General features: G+C 37.5%; 1 protein-coding gene and 1 pseudogene across 1 annotated transcript; one reads left to right on the top strand and one right to left on the bottom strand.

The window, feature by feature from the left end:
* Positions 1–5518: 5518 nt before the first annotated feature.
* Positions 5519–9464, bottom strand: LOC148553955 (uncharacterized; annotated as a pseudogene).
* A 5775-nt stretch (positions 9465–15239) lies between these two features.
* Positions 15240–16487, top strand: LOC148553954 (uncharacterized). The gene has a single exon (XM_088494930.1). The coding sequence runs from the start codon at positions 15240–15242 to the stop codon at positions 16485–16487; it is 1248 nt and encodes a 415-aa protein (XP_088351056.1).
* Positions 16488–20313: the final 3826 nt, after the last annotated feature.

Raw genomic sequence — 20313 nt, 5'->3', positions numbered from 1 at the left:
CTCCACACCTTAATCTATGGAGTGTAGAAACTCTACCGTTAAAATTACATAAGTGAAAGGTCCAGGCATGACCGAATGGCCAGCCCCTTTGATCTAAGAACCAGGCGTCCAAAGATGGTCAAAAAGACGTCTAATACAATAGTGAAAGGTCCTATTTATAATAAACTAGCTACTAGGGTTTACAGAAGTAAGTAATTGATGCATAAATCCACTTCCGGGGCCCACTTGGTGTGTTCTTTGGCTGAGCTTGAGTGTTGCACGTGTAGAGGTCCTTCTTGGAGTTGAACGCCAGTTTTTGTGCCAGTTTGGGCGTTCAACTCTGGTTTTGGATCCTTTTCTGGCGCTGGACGCCAGATTTGGGCAGAAAGCTGGCGTTGAACGCCAGTTTACGTCATCTATTCTTGGCCAAAGTATGGACTATTATATATTGCTGGAAAGCCCTGGATGTCTACTTTCCAACGCAATTGGAAGCGCGCCATTTCGAGTTCTGTAGCTCCAGAAAATCCACTGAGTGCAGGGAGGTCAGAATCCAACAGCATCAGCAGTCCTTCTTCAACCTCTGAATCTGATTTTTGCTCAAGTCCCTCAATTTCAGCCAGAAAATACCTGAAATCACAGAAAAATACACAAACTCATAGTAAAGTCCAGAAATGTGAATTTAACATAAAAAGTAATGAAAACATCCCTAAAAGTAACTAGATCCTACTAAAAACATACTAAAAACAATGTCAAAAAGCGTATAAATTATCCGCTCATCATCCTTGCTCTTGCTCATATGAAAAAGAGGGAACAGAAAAATAATAATAATAGGGATCCTTTTTACCCAGGTATAGAGGTTCCCCTGTGTGAGTAGAAGAAGAAATGAATGTAATGTAAAGAAGGGAAGAAGAGAAAATTCGAACACAGATGGCAGAGGGGGTTCGAATTTGGGTGAGATGAAGTGTTAGTAGATGAATAAATAAATAGAAGGAGATGAGAGAGAAGGAGGATTTTCGAAAATAAAATTTTGAAAAGGGGTTAGTGATTTTCGAAAATTAGGAATGAAATCAAATTAAAATTGAAAATTGAAATAACTATTTAATTAAAAAGAATTTTTGAAAAAGAGGGAAGAGATTTTCGAAAATTAGAGAGAGAGTTAGTTAGTTGAAAAAGATTTGAAAATCAATTTTGGAAAGATAAGAAGATAAGAAGTTAGAAAAGATATTTGAAAGTCAAATTTTTGAAAAAGATAAGATTTAAAAAAAAAGATATGATAGGAAGATATGATTAGAATTAGTTTTAAAAAAGATTTGATTTTTAAAATCATAATTAATGACTTGACTCACAAGAAATCACAAGATATGATTCTAGAATTTAAAGTTTGAATCTTTCTTAACAAGTAAGTAACAAACTTGAAATTTTTGAATCAAAACATTAATTGTTGATGATATTTTCGAAAATATGATATAAAATTAAGAAAAAGATTTTTGAAAAATATTTTTAAAAATATTTTTGAAATTTTCGAAAATAAATAAATAAAAAATGGAAAAGATATGATTTTTGAAAAAGATTTGAAAAAGATAAGATTTTTAAATTGAAAATTTGATTTGACTCATAAGAAACAACTAAGTTTTTTTAAAAAGTTTTGAAAAAGTCAACTCAAATTTTCGAAATTTATGAGTGAAAAAGGAAAAGATATTTTTTTTATTTTTGAATTTTTAATGATGAAAGAGAGAAACATGAAAAATACTCAATGCATGAAAATTTTGGATCAAAATAATGAATGCATGCAAGAAGCTATGAATGTCAAGATGAACACCAAGAACACTTTGAAGATCATGATGAACATCAAGAACTTATTTTTGAAAATTTTATATGCAAAGAAAACATGCAAGATACCAAACTTAGAAATCTTTCATGTTCAGACACTATGAATGCAAAAATGCACATGAAAAACAAGAAAAGACACAAAACAAGAAAACATCAAGATCAAACAAGAAGATTTACCAAGAACAACTTGAAGATCATGAAGAACACTATGAATGCATGAATTTTCGAAAAATGCAAAATGAGTATGCAATTGACACCAAACTTACAATTTGACTCAAGACTCAAACAAGAAACATGAAATATTTTTTATTTTTATGATTTTCTAATTTTTTTTTTGTATTTTTTGAAAATTAATTTGAAAAAGAAAAATAAGGATTCCAAAATTTTTAATATGAATTCCAGGAATCTTGCATTCTTAGTCTAAAGCTTCAGTCCAGGAATTAGACATGGCTCACTAGCCAGCCAAGCTTTCAATGAAAGCTCTGGTCCAAAACACTAGACATGGCCAATGCCCAGCCAAGCTTTAAGTGACAAATCAAGCATACAGCAGCTGATGGATTAGCAACAACTAGCTTGCTCTTGATAATGTTGGGTTGGAAGCCCCAGTCCAAAAGAATTTAGACATGGCTTTACAGCCAGCCAGGCTTCACATGCTTCATGAAACACTAGAATTCATTCTTAAAAATTCTGAAATAATTTTTGAAAACAAAGGGAAAATTTTTGAAAGATTTTTGAAAAATTTTTTGAAAACTTTTTGAAAATAAAATAAGAAGAAAATTACCTAATCTGAGCAACAAGATGAATCGTCAATTGTCCAAACTCGAACAATCCCCGGCAACGGCACCAAAAACTTGGTATGCGAAATTGTTACTCTAAGGTTGTAAAATTTGTTGTTCGTTCTCTCCCTGGCAATGGCGCCAACAAACTGGTGCACAATACCATGGTCCAAACATAACTTCACAACTTCGCACAACTAACCAGCAAGTGCACTGGGTCGTCCAAGTAATAAAACCTTACGTGAGTAAGGGTCGATCTCACGGAGATTGTTGATATGAAGCAAGCTATGGTCACCTTGTAAATCTCAGTCAGGCGGATATCAAATGGTTATGGAGTTTTCGAATAATAATAATAAATAGAAAATAAAGATAGAAATACTTATGTAATTCATTTGTTAGAATTTCAGATAAGCGTATAGAGATGCTTTCGTTCCTCTGAACCTCTGCTTTCCTGCTGTCTTCATCCAATCAGTCTTACTCCTTTCCATGGCAAGCTTTCTGTAAGGGCATCACCGTTGTCAATGGCTACATCTCATCCTCTCTGTGAAAATGGTCCAAATGCTCTGTCACAGCATGGCTAATCATCTGGAGGTTCTCGATCATACTGGAATAGGATTTACTATCCTTTTGCGTCTGTCACTACGCCCAGCACTCGTGAGTTTGAAGTTCGTCACAGCCATCCCTTCCCAGATCCTACTCGGAATACCACAGACAAGGTTTAGACTTTCCGGATCTCAAGAATGGCCATCCATGGGTTCTAACTTATACCACGAAGATACTAATATCTCGGACTCGGTCCTCTGTATTAGATATCTAAGAGATACTCATTCTAGCTTGTTTGCATGTAGAACGGAAGTGTTTGTCAGGCACGCATTCATAAGTGAGAATGATGATGAGCGTCACATAATCATCACATTCATCATGTTCTTGGGTGCGAATGGATACCTTAGAAGCGGAATAAGTTAAATTGAATAGAAAAACAATAGTACTTTGCATTAAATCATGAGGAACAGCAGAGCTCCACACCTTAATCTATGGAGTGTAGAAACTCTACCGTTGAAAATACATAAGTGATGAAGGTTCAGGCATGGCCGAGAGGCCAGCCCCCAACGTGATCAATCTGATCTAAAAATGGTTCAAAAGATCATAAGATGTCTAATACAATAGTAAAAAGTCCTATTTATACTAAACTAGCTACTAGGGTTTACAAAAGTAAGTAATTGATGCATAAATCCACTTTCGGGGCCCACTTGGTGTGTGCTTGGGCTGAGCTTAAAGTTTACACGTGCAGAGGCTTCTTTTGGAGTTGAACGCCAAGTTATAACGTGTTTTTGGCGTTCAACTCTGGTTTGTAACGTGTTTCTGGCGTTTAACTCTAGACTGTAGCGTAGAACTAGCGTTCAACGCCCTTTTGCGTCATCTAATCTCAGCCAAAGTATGGACTATTATATATTGCTAGAAAGCCCTAGATGTCTACTTTCCAACGCAATTGGAAGCGCGCCATTTTGAGTTCTGTAGCTCTAGAAAATCCACTTTGAGTGTAGGGAGGTCAGAATCCAACAGCATCAGCAGTCCTTCTTCAACCTCTGAATCTGATTTTTGCTCAAGTCCCTCAATTTCAGCCAGAAAATACCTGAAATCACAGAAAAACACACAAACTCATAGTAAAGTCCAGAAATGTGAATTTAACATAAAAACTAATAAAAACATCCCTAAAAAGTAACTAGATCCTACTAAAAATATACTAAAAACAATGCCGAAAAGCGTATAAATTATCCGCTCATCAGTTTTCAATCCCACTTAGTCAACCCTTACTAAAGTAAAGGAAAGTCAAGTGGACTGATTAATTTGATCCTCAAGTCCTAGTCAACTCCTATGGGAAGACTAGCTTTTAGAGCGATTCAAATCAATCAGCGATTCCAATTTCAATCAACAACTGAGTTTGATAACTCAAGTGTTACCAATCACTTAACCAAAACCAAAAGGGGAAAATAAATCTAAATTAAATTGAAAGCATCATAAATAGAATAAGACAATCATTGATCTGAAATACCTCAAATAATATTAAATAGAATATTCAAATCTTGACATGAAAAGGTTCATAAGCTAAATTGGAACATTAACAAGTAAAAGCATTGGAATAAATAAAAATAGAAGAGAAACATTAATTAAAGGAATGTTGAACCTGGCATTGAAGTAATAAAAATAAAAGGAATCCTAATCCTAAAACCTAAGAGAGAGGAGAGAACCTCTCTCTCTAAAAACTACATCTAATCCTAAAATTATGAATTATGAAAGTTGTAATTCGTCTCTAAGTTTTTGTTTGATACCCCCATTCTCTGGCTTATATTCTGTGTTTCTGGTTTTGGAATTGGGCCGAAAAAGGGGTCCAGAAATCGCTGGGGGCATTTTCTGCAGATTCTTGTACGTGGCGTCTGTCACGCATTTGCGTGGATCATGCGTTCACGTCATCTGGGAGTTTTCCTGGTCACGCGTATGCGTCAGTCACACGTACACGTCATTTGCATTCTGCTCAAGGCACGCGTCCGCGTCAGTCACGCGTTTGTGTCGATACCATTTCGCGCTAGGCACGCGTTCGCATCGTCCATGCGTTTGTGTCGCTGCCTTTTCTTCAAAACACCATTTTTGTGCTTTCCTTCCATTTTTGTATGTTTCCTTTTCGTCCTTTGAGCCTTTCCTGCCCTATGAGGCCTGAAAATACTTAACACACAAATTACGGCTTCGAATGGTAATAAAGGATAATTAAAATTAATATTTTTAAAGCATAGGAAACATGTTTTTCACATATATCATAAAATAAGAAAGGGAAAGTAAAACCATGCAATCCATATGAATAAGTGGGTGAAGAATTGATAAAAATATTCAATTTGAGCACAAGATGAATCATAAAATATGGGTTTATCACATTGTCCTTAGTGCTTCATGAAGTCATGTGGAGTGGAAAGAGTCCTCTTTATCATCCATCTCGACCTCTGTAGATTCGTCTTGCTCCTCTTCGCTCCGCTCTCTTGGTCAGTAGGCTGCTCAATCTCCTCCTCCGGTGTATCTGGCTCCTCTGGACCCGGATCTTGTCCTTTAAGCATCTTTATAATCTACTCACTTTGTCGCTTGTTGCGATGGTCATTGCTCGCCAAATGGTGCATGATCCGAGTCTCCATGCATGTGAGCCTCTGCCAGATGGCTGCCATCAGGTTCGAAGAAGAACCCTCAGAGGTAGACTGGCGACACTGAGGTCTTGATGATTCAGCAACTTCACCCTTGAACTTCAACCCTCTCAGAATGATCTTGTCCCCCTCCGAGGTCTCAACTGTCAATTTTTCTCCTGCAGATGAATGTCATATGATGCAGCTAATTGCATGACAAGACTGGAATGGAAGCACACACTTGGGATTTAAAAGTGTCCTTCATCTTGTTATGGATTAGCTTGTGGAGTTCCACCCACCTTCCATCCAATATGCAATACAACATAATTGCAGTGTCGTTTGTAATGTCCATGAAGTGTGTTTGGGTGGCCATAGCTAAAGATCAGATAGAGCCATGTGGTGGCCTCCTTATTTAGCTGGTTTTCCTCCAGTCTAATCTGAACCCCTTTATGGTTGTAAGTCCAATTGGAGTTTGGCTCACAGAGCTTTTAGAGGATAGCATCCCACTGAACCTTATCTGTTAGCCGGGCTGTCAACTTAGCATATTCATCCTTTTCCTGTGAAAGCCACTAAATATTGAGGATGTTTCTAATGTTGTCTGGCTTTATGGGAATTTCTTAACCTCAAAGGAAAACTTTCTCCATGTTGTCTTCATAATAATTAGCATAGAATGATGAGAAACTTTCTATGGGCAAATTCTTCATAATAATTATTGGGAAAATTCTTTCTATGGGTCCTTGTGTCAGAATAGCCAATAACAAGCACACAATAACAAACACACATTGAAACTCTCCGGCAACGGCGCTAAAAAATGATGAGCGCTAAACACCAGTATAGAAAATTCACATGTTTAAAACTCAAGCTCGTCGTAGCTCTAAACCGAAATTCAACACTTTTCAAAGTTTAGTAAAAGAAGTCACAAATTTAAAACAAATACCGAGAGTTTTAATCTCAGCTCGTTCTCCCTAAGAATTGCATTCGGATGCTTAATCATTGGCTATGAGAGACTAGAGGTTTGATCGTAATAAACGAGAATTTAAATTATAAGAAATTAAATATGTAAATAATAACTGAATATCCAAGGCAATTAAACTAAGAACAATGAAGGCAAATGACAAGTAAAAATAATCAAATTCAAGTGCTAAAAGTCTTTGGCTAGGGTTGATGAGTCAAGGATTATTATCTTTATCATTGACCACAAATATGACAATTATGAAGAGTTAATCCCACTTTGTCACCATCTACATATTGAGAAAAGTCAAATAGGCATAATTAATCCTAATCCATAAGTTCTAACTAACTTACTAATTGAATTAGTAAAAGATTAGCGTCAATAGAAACAAGATTAATTAACAACCCTAAATTACCAATTAATATTGGACATCAATGACTCAAGGTCACCTAATTTCTCAACCTCAAGCCAAGAAAAGAAAAAAAATCTACTCCATGACTAAAGAAAATATTTTATTAAATACTTGGTGTACATAAACATAAAACTTCATAAATTGCAAGAAATAGAAAAAACTATGACAATCAATGATAAACCCCATTTTTAGAGTTTATCTTGTGTTGAATTTAGTAGATTTTATCAACTATTCTCACATTTATTCATTGAAATAGCATGGTTTTGTGAATTCTTCCTAATTTGTTTTTAAGAGTGAAAACATGCTTTTTATGCCCTTAATTTTCTAATTTTAATTCATCCTTATTCCATTTGATGCTTTGATATGTTTGTTTAAGTGATTGAAGTTTTAGAAGACAAGGATGGCTTGGAAGAATGAAGGAAAAGTATGCAAAAGTAGAGAATTCATGAAGAAATGAAGGATGTGTGGAGCTGTCAACCCTGACCTCTTGATACTAAATTGATCATAACTTGAGCTACAAAGGTCCAAATGAGGCGGTTATAGTTGCGTTGGAAATTTTACATCTGAAACTTTAAAATGATATGCAATTTGCCAAAGTAGACGCTGGGTTAAGACGTATGCATATGCATGCTTATAGTATGCATACGCATACTGGGAAAAAACTTGCCTCATTAATATGAACATGTGACCAGCGATTTCAGGGCTTTCCAAGCCCAATCCAACTCATTTCTGAAGCTATTTCATGCCAAATTGAAGAATGATGAAGGGGGAGAAATTATGGATAGATAGAAACATGTTTTAGGATAGTTTTCTAGAGAGAGAAGCTCCCTCTTCTCTCTAGAATTAGGATTCTTAGGTTAATTTTCTCTTTAATTTCAGATTTTAATTCTTTTTTTAGTGTAGTTCTCTTTACATTTTCATGCTCTAGTAGTTTAATTCTCTTATTTCTTCTTATTAATTTCTCTTTTGAGCTACTTTTTAGTTTTATGAACTCTTGTTAATTTTTATTGCCATTTAATGCAATGTTGATGTTTTCATGTTATTAATGTTTGTTTGAGTTGTTGTTATTGTCATCTTGCATTTAGTAGTTTAGGGTTTATATTTGTTGCAATTTACTATGCTTTTATTTTTATGCACACCAAGTGTTTGATAAAATACTTGGCTTAGGTTTAGAGTAGTTTTTGAGCATTCTTGGCTTGAAAAGAGAAATTAGGTACTCTTGAGTCATTAATACCCAACTTATGTTGCTGATCTAGAGTTGTTAGTTAATATTATTTCCATTGACTCTAATATTTTGCTAATTCAATTAGTAAGTTGATTAGGACTTATGGATTGAGATTAGCTAGTCTTATTTGATTTTCTCCCGATGTTGGAGATAACGAAATAGGATTATCTCTTGGCAATTATTGTGTCATGATTAATGACTAGGATAGAAAGCCTTGATTCTTAATTCTTGCTATGAATGCCTCTTTATTATTTGTTATCTTTAGTTACTTGATTTATTTTCTTGCCATTTAATTTCTTGCTTTTTATCATCAACCTACCTTTGTGAACCTCATAACCAATAATTGAGTATTCGATTGCAATTCCTAGGGAGAACAACTCAGGAGTAATACTCTCGGTTATTTTTATTGGGTTAAACTTGTGACAACCAAAATTAAACTTTGATGTGAGGATCGATTGTAGGTTTGGGTTATGCTCACAACGAAATTATTTTATTAAATTCCAAACCGGTATAAATCTTCACACCAAGTTTTTGGCGCTGTTGCTGGGGAATTGCAATGTATGCTTGTTATTGGGTATTGTATATATGTGAATATTGTGAATAGTTTGCTCTTTGTTTGTTTGCTTGTTTGAGTTAGTAGTTAGGATTTTGTTTCTTTGTTTCTTATTAGTTCTTTGTTTTTATTTCCTTTTGCTACTATGAATTCTCATCCCTTTGGCTGAGTTTGGCTACAATTATGTTGTAGGGAATGAAAGCTTCAATGAAGGATCACATTATGGGAATAAAAATTAAGTTAAGGAGGAGCCCTACGGTTATGAGCAATCTTCATGGCAACAACCTCCTTCGGTCTCTTATGGTAATAATCTACCCCATAATGTGCACAATTATGAATCAAACCCTCAATATTGTTGTCAATCTTACTTACAAGTCCCATTCTACTATTCACCTCCATATGATCCTAACCCATACCCACCATACCAATGACCATATGAGCCATATCTAGAGCCATCACTATTCCAACATCAATACCCCCAAGAACCACCTTCTCCATGTACACCACCTCCATACTTTTACCAATATGAACCACCTTCCAATTATGAAACTTTCCTCCCAAACAATAAGCCATTCTCTTCACCATCTCCTTCATTAAATGAAGTTCTCCAACCCTTAATGCGAGAACAAAAAGATCTTTATTCTCGTATTCAAAAGCAAGAAGAAGAGGATTAAAAGGAGCTAAAGGGGTTGGAAATCATGGTGGATACCATGACTGAAGTTGTTAACCGCATAGCCTCCCACCTATGCTCATGTAATCAAGACACTCCCAATATTAAATGGGGGAGACTAGTTGAGGAGTGTAATGAGAAAGAGGACTTGAAGCTTCAAAGTGAAAAAAAGGAGTTGAAGCAAGAGTTACAACAAGAGGAGGAAGTTGAGATCATTGGTGTTAAGGAAGTGGTTAGAGAATTGAGGAAAATTGATCAAGAAGTGGATTTCATCATTAATGATTTTTTGCTACACTTACAAATCCCCTTGATGATCTTGTAAAGTCTTCCCCCCATGGAATTTGAGGTTGATATTGAGGTAGATTTTACTCAATCTCCGGTTTATGATTTGAGTGATAGGGAAGAGCTAGAAGAATTTGGTGAGGAAGAATTGGAAATTGAAGCAAGTTGTCAAGAGGTGGAGGTAATCAAAGAAGAGTAGAAGGGAGTGAAACTTGCAAGACCATTGGAAATACGTCTCCCCAAGCCATCACCATCCATTCTTTCATTCAAGTGGGTAAATTTCATATCCTTAAGCTTTCTTATTTCGCTTGAATATGGATAGCATGAGACAGATGGTCAACTTAGAGCTCTTTGTGGCTTTAAGAGAAAAAGGGAGATGGTTAGTAGTTGGAAACACCATTCTAGGTTCATTGTGGTTGCATCATCAAGGTTTAGGTGCAAGGGTTGGAGTCACGCTCAATTGATTGGATTTAGGAGGGTGTTTGGATGTCTAATTGAGAATTTGGCTTGCTTGTCACCCGAGTGAAACCACAAAGATCAACTTGAAGACGGATGCAAAAACAAGATTTGGGACCCTGAAATTCACTTCAACAATCAACAACTTTTGCTTGAAGGCTTTGTGTGCCTAGTTTGGGATCCTAGTGAATATATTGGATATGCAAGATTGGTGGGTATTCAAGAAAGAATTCAAGCACAAATGATAAACCCCATTTTTAGGGTTTATCTTGTGCTTAATTGAGTGGATTTTATCCACTATTCTCACACTTATTCATAGAATTCGCATGTTTTACATTTTCCTTTCTAATTTTGTGCTATGATTGAAAACATGCTTCTTTAGCCTTAAATTTGCTATGTTTAATCCTCTCTTATTACCATTCGATGTCGTGATATGTTTGTTAAGTGTTTTCAGGGTTTATAGGGCAGGAATGGCTTAGAGGATGGAAAGGAAGCATGCAAAAGTGGAAGGAACGCAAGAAAATGGTGTTTTGAGAAGCTGGCAGCGACTCGTACACGTGACTGACGCGTATGCGTGACCAGGATTTTTGCCAAGCGACGCGTACGTGTGACAGAGCATCATGTGCTGCATTACACAGAAGACGCTGGGGGCGATTTTTGGGCTCCTTTTGGCCCAGTTCCAAGTCCGAAAACACATAATAGAGGCTGCAGAGTGGGGGAATCATTCATTCAACTTTAATTCACATAATTTTAGGTTTTAGATATAGTTTTCTAGAGAGAGAGGCTCTCTCCTCTCTCTAGGTTTTAGGGTTCTTAGTTTTATTCCTTTTCAATTTCTGAATTCTATCTTATTTCAATTTAGTTTCTCTTCTACTTTTAATTGTTCTAACATTCTAGCTTATTTATTCCCCTTATTGATTACTTTATGTTGCCACTTTAGTTTATGAATTCTCATGTTAGATTTGATTTCACTTTTAATGCAATTTTAGGTATTTCATGTTTATTGCTTCTTTCTTTATTTATTATCATTGATGCTTGCAATTGTTGGTTTTAGATTTTACATTTTCTATCATTTTTCTATGCTTTTATTTTGCGCCCACCAAGTGTTTGATAAAATGCTTGGTTGGATTTTAAGTTAGCTTTTTTATGTTCTTAGCTTGAATTGAGTAATTTGGAGACTCTTGAAAGTTGCTACTTGACTTAAGCTTCACTAACTCTAATCTTTGATCAGGACTTGTGAACTCAAGTTGAATTTCTCACTTGACTTACCTTCAATTGTTAGAGGTTAACTAAGTGAGAGCAAAAGGCAATTACCATCACAAGTGACTATGATAATGGGGATAGGAATTCTAATTATCAATCCTTGCTAGGACTTTTCTTAATTATTAGTTTATTTCCTTGTCATTTATATTCCTTGTCCAACATTTAAAAACCCAAAAATATATTATCTCATAACCAATTATAAGTACACTTCCCTGCAATTCCTTGAGAGATGACCCGAGGTTTAATACTTTGGTTAATTTTATTGGGTTCGCTTAAGTGACAAACAAATTAAATTTGATTGAGGTTTAATTTTCGGTTTAGATCTATACTTACAACTCGCTTATTTTTGTGAATTCTTTACCGACGATTTTTACCCCATCAATTTTTGGCGCCGTTACCGGGGAATTACAAATGTGTGCCTTATTATTGGTTATTGTACATATTTGTCTTTTGCTTATTTGTTAGTTTTTCTTAGTTTTAGGACTTTGTTGCTTATTTTTTTATTAGCTTTTATTTTTACTTGCAACTATGAATTCTCACCCCTTTGGCTATGAGTTTAGTTCAAATTTTGTTGTAGGGAATGGAATGTACAATGAGAATATGCATCAAGGTTGGGAGAATCAAAGATGGGAGGAGCCTGATGAGTCGAATTCACACCCCATATAAAAATGATGAATCCGTTCTTTTGGCAAGCGCACCAAAATTTATCGTCAAGTAATAACCCACAGTGGAGTGGGATCATATCCACAGAGATTGGTAGATTTGAGCAACTTTAATTCATTGGTGAATTAGTTAAGCTAAGCAGAATGAATTGTGAGTGCAGAATTGTAAATGGGCAGAAACATAAATGGCTCAAAAGTAAACATAAGCAGTAAAGTGCAGAAACAGAAATGGCAATAATATAAAATGTAGGAACATAAATGACTCAAAAGTAAATGGGAATGGGGATTTGCAGAATATAAAGAAAGCTATAAAGAGAATGGAAGATAAGAATAGGGGAATTCATTGAGATCAGGAGATGTTGTATCTTTGGATTAAATCCAGCTCATATCCTCTTCAATCATGCAACTCACTGACCTCTTGGCAATCATGATTGATTGAGCCCCAATCCCTTGGTGACTCAATCTCTCAGATCTTGATCAATAGCCAATTCCTTGGTCTAATTGCTCATGAAGAGAGATATGTTTGGTCCCTGATTATACCACACATCATCATAGGTCCAAGTAGAGGGATGATTATATGTCACCATATCCAAACACCAAAACCTAGATCCTACTCAAGTGTGAGAATGGATTTCTAGCTTGGTTTCATGTTTCCTTTTCCAAGGTTCCCATGAAACCCATTTTGCATTCAATCCCTTTTCCAAGGTGATTGAACACTATCATTAAAACAAAATTCCTTCCAGCAAATCAAAGAGAGGATGAAGAGAAAAAGAAATTCACTATCATTAATCCATCAAGTACAACAGAGCTCCCTCCCTCAATGAGAGGGAATTTAGCTACTCATAGCTCAAAGAAAAGTACAAGAGATGGAAGAGATGATAAAGTGAAAAGTAAATCTAACTATAACTAATAGCTCAACTGCTTAACTCCTTCTCAGTACTTTTAGGGGTTATTTATACTACTCCTAGCACTAGAAAATAAAGAAAATACAAAAGTGAAAAGAAAATTACAATTTGGAGGGAAAAGAAACTCAATAAACATGATCTTCCAGCTGGCGTATGATTGGCGCTTCAGTGGCGTGCCATGCACAGCTCTAATTCTGGCTTGGCGTGCCACGCCCAACTCTTCAAGTGGCACGCCCTCCTTCATTGGCATCCCTGGCGTGCCACGCCTTCGAGCCCAAGTGGCATGCCCAAGGTTCTTTAATTACTTGTGTAGCTTGGCGTGCCACGCCTTCGACCTCAAGTGGCACGCCCAGGCCTTCTCCCTTTTCTTCTTGCTTCTGGAAAGTTGAACTAGCATGGGACGCCTAAGGTCTGGCGTGCCACGCCTATTGTGTGTGCTTGGTCTTTCTCTCTGGAAAACTGAATTAGCGTGGCACGCCCAGGGTTTGCGGTGCCACGCTCCATTTGTGTGCTTGGTTCCTTCGCTGGTGTGCCATGCCCAGAACTCAAGTGGCACGCCCAGGTCTTCTTGGTTGATTGGTGATGCTGGCTTGCCACGCCTGAGACTCAAGTGGCATGCCCAAGTGAAATTTTAGGGCTAGCGTGCCACGCCTTCGATACAAAGTGGCACGCCCATATGGTTGGCCTTCTATCTTCCTCTCTGGAAAATATAACTGGCGTGCTATGCCCAGCAATTTGCCTTGGTCCAGTAATTGGCGTGCCACGCCTGGTCCTCCAAGTGGCACGCCCAGCTTTGCTTTGGCTTCCTTGAGTGTTGGCGTGCCATGCCTGGGTCTTCAAGTGGCATGCCCAAGTGACAATTTGAGGCTGGCGTGCCACGCCTTCGACATCAAGTGGCACGCCCACCCTTTTGGCCTTCAACCTTGCTTTCTGGAATCTTGTACTGGCGTGCCACGCCTTGATGCTCAAGTGGCACGCCCCTTTTGTGTGGGTCTTCTAAGATTGGCGTGCCACGCCTGGGCCTTCAAGTGGCACGCCAAAGTGATAAGTTGATGCTGGCGTGCCACGCCTTCGATACCAAGTGGCACGCCCAAGTGATGATCCCCTCTGAATGGATGAATTGGCATGCCACGCCCCATGGTTCAAGTGGCACGCCCACAGTATGTGATGGGCTAGGCGTGCCACGCCCCTTTAGTGGCCTTCAACATTGCTCTATGGAAAATTACACTGGCGTGCCACGCCCAGCTTCTGGCGTGCCACGCCCATGCAAAATGTTCAATTGTGCTTCTCTGGAATTTAGAATTGGCATGGCATGCCAGGAACATTTTTGTGGCGTTTGCTCCAAGTGGCACGCCAGTTTCACACGCCCAGCCTTGTTTTGTTGTTTTCTTCCCTTTTTGATGTCTTTTTCACCTGAAAATTAGCATAAACCCATTTCAAAGCAATGTACCATAATATTCATCAAATAATGCATGAATTGCAATGATCAAATGAGATTATGCTCTTTTATGGTCCTTTTTATATAAGAAAAAAGGTAGATGATGCAAGTCATCAAAGCCACAAGGATTTGATCAACCCTTTTGGCAACAACATCCTCCAATGTGCCATGAGCAACAACCATTCTACGATGCATCCTAATACAATGGTTATGGTGGACCTTTCTGTGACAATCAACAACCCCCACCAACATACTATGAACAAGAGCCATTCCAGGATGCATATCAATTCAATAACTATGGTGGACCCCCAACAAGCCCCACCATATGCATATGAACCCGCTCCTTAACATAGCTTTGAACCACCATACTCACAAGTCACCTACTACCAAACACCCTCATATGATCTTAATCCTTATCCACCATACCAACCACCTTATGAGCCATATGAACCATACATAGAGCCACCCCAATTCCAACCCAATTACTCCCAAGAACCACCACCTTCATATACACCTTGTCCATATCCATCAATCCAAGAGGTATATGATCTTAATCATGTTATCCAAGCGAAACAAGAGTCAAGGGATCGTCTCAAGGAGACACTGGATCAACTTCAAGAAACCATCCATCAAATAGAGCGAGTGGAAAGCCGGAAAGCACACAAAGCTCTAATGGCTAAAGAATCTCAACTTGAGAACAAGGGATTGAAGTGTGTTGTGCAACAAGTGAAAAAGATAGAGAGTGTTGAACTACCACAACCTGATTATGATGAACCACCCTCATATCATGAACCTTTCCTCCCATGCAATGAACCCTCATATCCACCCCAATCTTCAATGGATGACACTCTAAGTATTCTTCTTCAAGAGCAAAGAGAGATGCAAAAGAGGACACAAGAATTCATAGCTACCTTGACTGAGGTAGTAGGTAACTTAGCCTCTCTGCACATCAACACTCAAAGCACTCCCACGACTACATGTGGAGAATCAATAGAAGAGCGTAGCATGAAGGAGACACTAGAGACTCCGGTGGAAAGTGAGGAATGTGCCTTTGAATTGGAACAAGTGGAGGAAGCCATAATAGTTGAAGAGGAAGAAGTGGTTGAAGACTTAGGAGATGCCGAACCTCCATGGAAATCAAGAGTTGTAGAATATTCTTCCAAGAAGATTGAAATTGATGTCACAGAGGATAGTGCACAACTTCCATGGCATATTCCCTATAAAGAATTGGATGGGATAGACCAAGAAGAAAGTTCCCTTGGTGATGATGATCATGAATCAAGTCTTCCTAGTGATGAATCTACATCTGCAAATGAACTCCTTGGGTATGAAGAACCTTCTCTGAGTAAGTTTGAGAATGATGTCGAAGTGGAAGTCCTTCGGAAAGGATGGACGGGAGTTGAACATGCTTTGTCAAGATCGTTGGAAACTTCTCTACCTAGGTTTCTATCTACTCCTTCATTTAAGTGGGTAAAACTTATCTCTATTCGCCTTCCTATCCCACTTGAGTATGGTATTCTTGAAACGGACGGCCAACTTAGGAAGCTTTGTGGAATTAAGCATAAGAGAAGGATGTTTAGTGGTTGGAGTTGCAAATCAAGGCTCATCAAGGTTGAGACTTCAAGAGCTAGATGCAAGGGTTGGACTTCTGATCACTTGGTTGGATCAAAGAGAAGAGTTTGGTATTGCATTGAGAATTTGGCTTGCTTGCCACCCGGTTGGAACAACGATGACCAACTTACAGACGGGTGTAGAAACAAGATTTGGGATCCCGGCATACAAGAGGATCAATTTTGGGAGCTCAAAGCTTGTGAAGAACTTCATCAAGGCTTGGTGAATTCACTTGGGAATGTTAAAGCTTATTGGAAGTCCAAGCGTTGGTGGAAGTTTCAAGATGAGTTCAAGCACAAGCCACTATGACAAGGAGCTCACCAAATATCTAACTTAAGGACTTAAACCAAAAGTGCTAGGTGGGAGACACCCCACCATGGTAAATTCTTTCTAATTTCCCTTTTATTTATATTAGTAATAAGTTAGATTTTTATTTTTGTTTTTAGATATGGTTATTTCGTTTAATTCATGGTTTAGTTGTCTAAAAAACAAAAACAAAAAAACAAAAAACTGCGATCGACGCGTAAGCGTCGATGACGTGCACGCGTCACATGCAGGTTCGCAATATTAATAAAATGAACAGAGAGTTGCAATGGAGACGCACAGGAGGGGTGCCAAGCGCACAGGCCACCCCACGCGTATGCGTGAGGCATGCGTACGCGTCCCCTACAAATTTTTCAATCCACGCGTAAGCTTCAACAACACGTACGCGTGGGCATAGAAATCGGCGTAAAATAGTGAATTGAACAGAGAGTTGTGCGGCCATGGTGCTGGAATTGCGCGTGTAGTCACGCATACGTGTGACCGATGCTCACGTGTCAGAATGCATTTTTCACCGACCACGCGTGCGTGTCGCACGGCCGTTTCCGTTTTCATGCGTACGCATGATGTATGCGCACGCATCGCGCCCGGTTTTTCATTTCTTACTTCTTTCTTCTCTCCTTTCTCCTTCTTTCTCCCTCCATTCGTACTTTCTTCTTCTTCATTTCTCCTCCCTTCTCATCCTTATTCTCTTTCATTCTCATTTACTTTTTACATTTGCATACTTTCATTCATTGCATTTTAATTTTGTGCATATTTTTATTTTCTTTTCTAAGTTATTATTTTACCATTGGTGTTAAATGTTCTTATTCAACTGTTGAATATCTTCTGTATTATTCTGGTGCTTCATGACTTGTTTTATTCTGATTGGGTAATATTATTTAAGTCAATGCTAATCTTTTATGATACTTGTATTTCTTTTGCATTGACATGAATTGATATTGTCTTTCATGACCCACTATCTCTTTCCCTTTGTTACAATTTTTGCACTATTGATATGCAATTTGCTTCTACTATTTTCTCACTTGCATGTTGTAGCTACCATGTAATTGAGACCCTCATTATTCGGCATTAACCCACCCATATTTTATTTATTTCCTTATCTTTGTTTCTGGGTTATGTTCTTCCTTTTTCTCTTCTTTTAGGATGGCCACTGAGAAGGGAATGGAGAAGCTTCTCAATGGGGTGACAGACAAGTCCATCTGCACATTCTTTGGAGAAAAGTATCAGTTGTAGCAGCCCGTCCACTTGAACTTCTTTGCATGCACCGAGGATGGTGCAATCTTTAAGTGTGGGAGGTCGATACCGACTTTCGTGGGTTAGTTATTTTCTTCTCAACACCAATATTTTATTTACTTTGTTAGTTCGTTGTTGCATTTTCATGTTTGATTGCATGTTTGTTCGAATTTGTGCATATTTTACCACTACTTGTTTGAAGTAATAAATCCTTTTCCAAGAAACTATTTTATAGCATTTTACTAATTCGAATTAAAATTTTTTTATTAAACTTGCTTTAAGAAATTTATTTTGGAACATGGTTTAGAGCTCAAACACACAACCTTGTGAGATTTTGAGTCTATTTGATTGGTTGCATTTTATCAACTAATATTTTATTTTTTGTGTGTGTTTTCTCTCTAAAATTGTGATCTTTGTCTTGCTTAATTCTATATTTCCATTGTTTGATGTATGCATGCACTTATATGATTTAGGCCTTGTTTCACTGAGCTTACATACTCATATGACCTTAACCTTTTCATTATCCTTTGTAAATCAATGTTGAGCCTACTTATCCCATTTGTTCTTTACTTTAGCACATCATTAACTCTAAGCAGAAAACAATAATATCCTTAATTTGAATCCTTGGTTAGTTTAGACTAGTGAGAATGTTCATGATTTAAGTGTGGGGAAGTTGGATTTGGAAACATTTGGTTTGAGAATTGGGTGTTGTATATTCTTGTGAAAATGTGCAAAATAATAGTTGAGCATATATTCTTGCATTCAATATCTTAATCGTATGCATTGAGAAAAACAAAAAGAAAAAAAAAGGAGAAAAAGAAAAGAAAAAGAGCAAATAATAAAAGGGGACAAAATGCCCCAAAGTAAATGGTGATAGCAATGCATATGTACTGTACTCGAAATTAGGATGCATGAATATATGGAAAACATGGTTAATGGATAGTTAGGTTTTGTATTTTGATTACATGGATTGTCCTAAGTTAGGTGAAAAGTTTGGGTTAATTAAGGATTAAGATTTTAGTCCAATTGACCAAATACAATCCTACCTTGACTCTAACCCCATTACAACCCTTAAAAGACCTCTTGATATGTGTATTTGTGCATCAAATTATTTGTTGATTGGTAGAAGAATAGAAAGCCTTAGAAGGAAAGGTTAGTAGAGAATTGAGAGAATCGAACCTTAAACACTTGAGTGATTAGAGTGTATACACTTCCAGTGAGGGTTCGACGCTTGATTCTTTGTTCCCGGCTTTCACAAGCTTTCTTCTTGCAAGTTTACTTGTACTTTATTTTGTACTTTGAATTAGTGGAATCCAGTTTATGTTTGTCTTGGAGAATTTGTTTACTTTTAACTAAGAAGGTAGAAGTATTTTTGCATTTGGTTGCATTCATATAGATAGGTCGCATTTCATAAATTCCACCATTCCTCTTCACTTTTTTTGGTTTTCTTGAGCTTAGCATGATGACATGCTAATGTTTAAGTGTGGGGAGATTGATAAAGCCCATTTTATCCACTATTCTCACACTTATTCAAAGAATTTGCATATTTTACATTTTCTTTCCTAATTTTGTGCTATGATTGAAAACATGCTTCTTTGGCCTTAAATTTGCTATGTTTAATCCTCTCTTATTACCATTCGATGCCGTGATATGTTTGTTAAGTGTTTTCAGGGTTTATAGGGCAGGAATTGCTTAGAGGATGGAAAGGAAGCATGCAAAAGTGGAAGGAACGCAAAAAAAAATGGTGTTTTGAGAAGCTGGCAGCGACGCGTACGCGTGACTAGCGCAGAAGACAAGTGACGCGTATGCGTGACCCGAATTTTTTCCAAGTGACGCGTACGCGTGATAGAGCGTCACGTGCTGTATTACACAGAAGACGCTGGCGATTTCTGGGCTCCTTTTGGCCCAGTTCCAAGCCCGAAAACACAGAATAGAGGCTGCAGAGTGGGGGAATCATTCATTTAACTTTCAATCACTTAACACTGAAATTGGCCCAAGACGCGTACGCATACACTGGTTGCATACGCAATGGGCCCAAACAGAAGCTACCCCTCATGTACACACTGCTTGCGTACGCATACCACCCCCACCCCTTCCTCATGATTTGTATGCATACCCTTCTCTTTTCTCTTTTTCTCCTCTTCTCTCTTCTTTTCTCTTCTTTTTCTCATTAAACCATCATCCATCATCATCATTCACTATCCACTATCACTCGCATTTGTTAGTTAGTTAGTTTAATTTTTTATTTTAGTAGATTAGGTTGTTAGTTTAGGTTATCTTTTGGTGATAAGTGTTAGATTATTAATTTGATTTGTTGATTGTGATGAGATATTGCTGATGATTGTTGACTTAATGCTAATTTAGCATCATTATTGTTAATATTCATTGTTGGATTTCTTTATTGGGGATATACCTTGTTGCTTGGTATTGAGTTTTCATGCTTGACATTTGTGAGTACCAAGTGCATGTGAATTGCCTTCAAAACATTTTAAATCTTTTGAATTGTGTAACACCCTAAATATCTAAAGCCTTACCTCATGCCGTAAAGCAAAGGTTAATCAGAGATCACCACAATTCT

Source organism: Arachis ipaensis, chromosome B7 (genome assembly GCF_059453495.1).
Source record: "Arachis ipaensis isolate K30076 ecotype BB chromosome B7, ASM5945349v1, whole genome shotgun sequence".
In the NCBI taxonomy this organism is placed as follows: Eukaryota; Viridiplantae; Streptophyta; class Magnoliopsida; order Fabales; family Fabaceae; genus Arachis; species Arachis ipaensis.
The sequence above is the reverse complement of the archived record's forward strand: the minus strand, read 5'-3'. Positions and strand labels throughout refer to the sequence as shown.

What these genes read in the sequence shown, in the direction of transcription:
- LOC148553954 (XM_088494930.1), top strand. Translation starts at nt 15,240, where the DNA reads ATGGCTAAAGAATCTCAACTTGAGAACAAGGGATTGAAGTGTGTTGTG.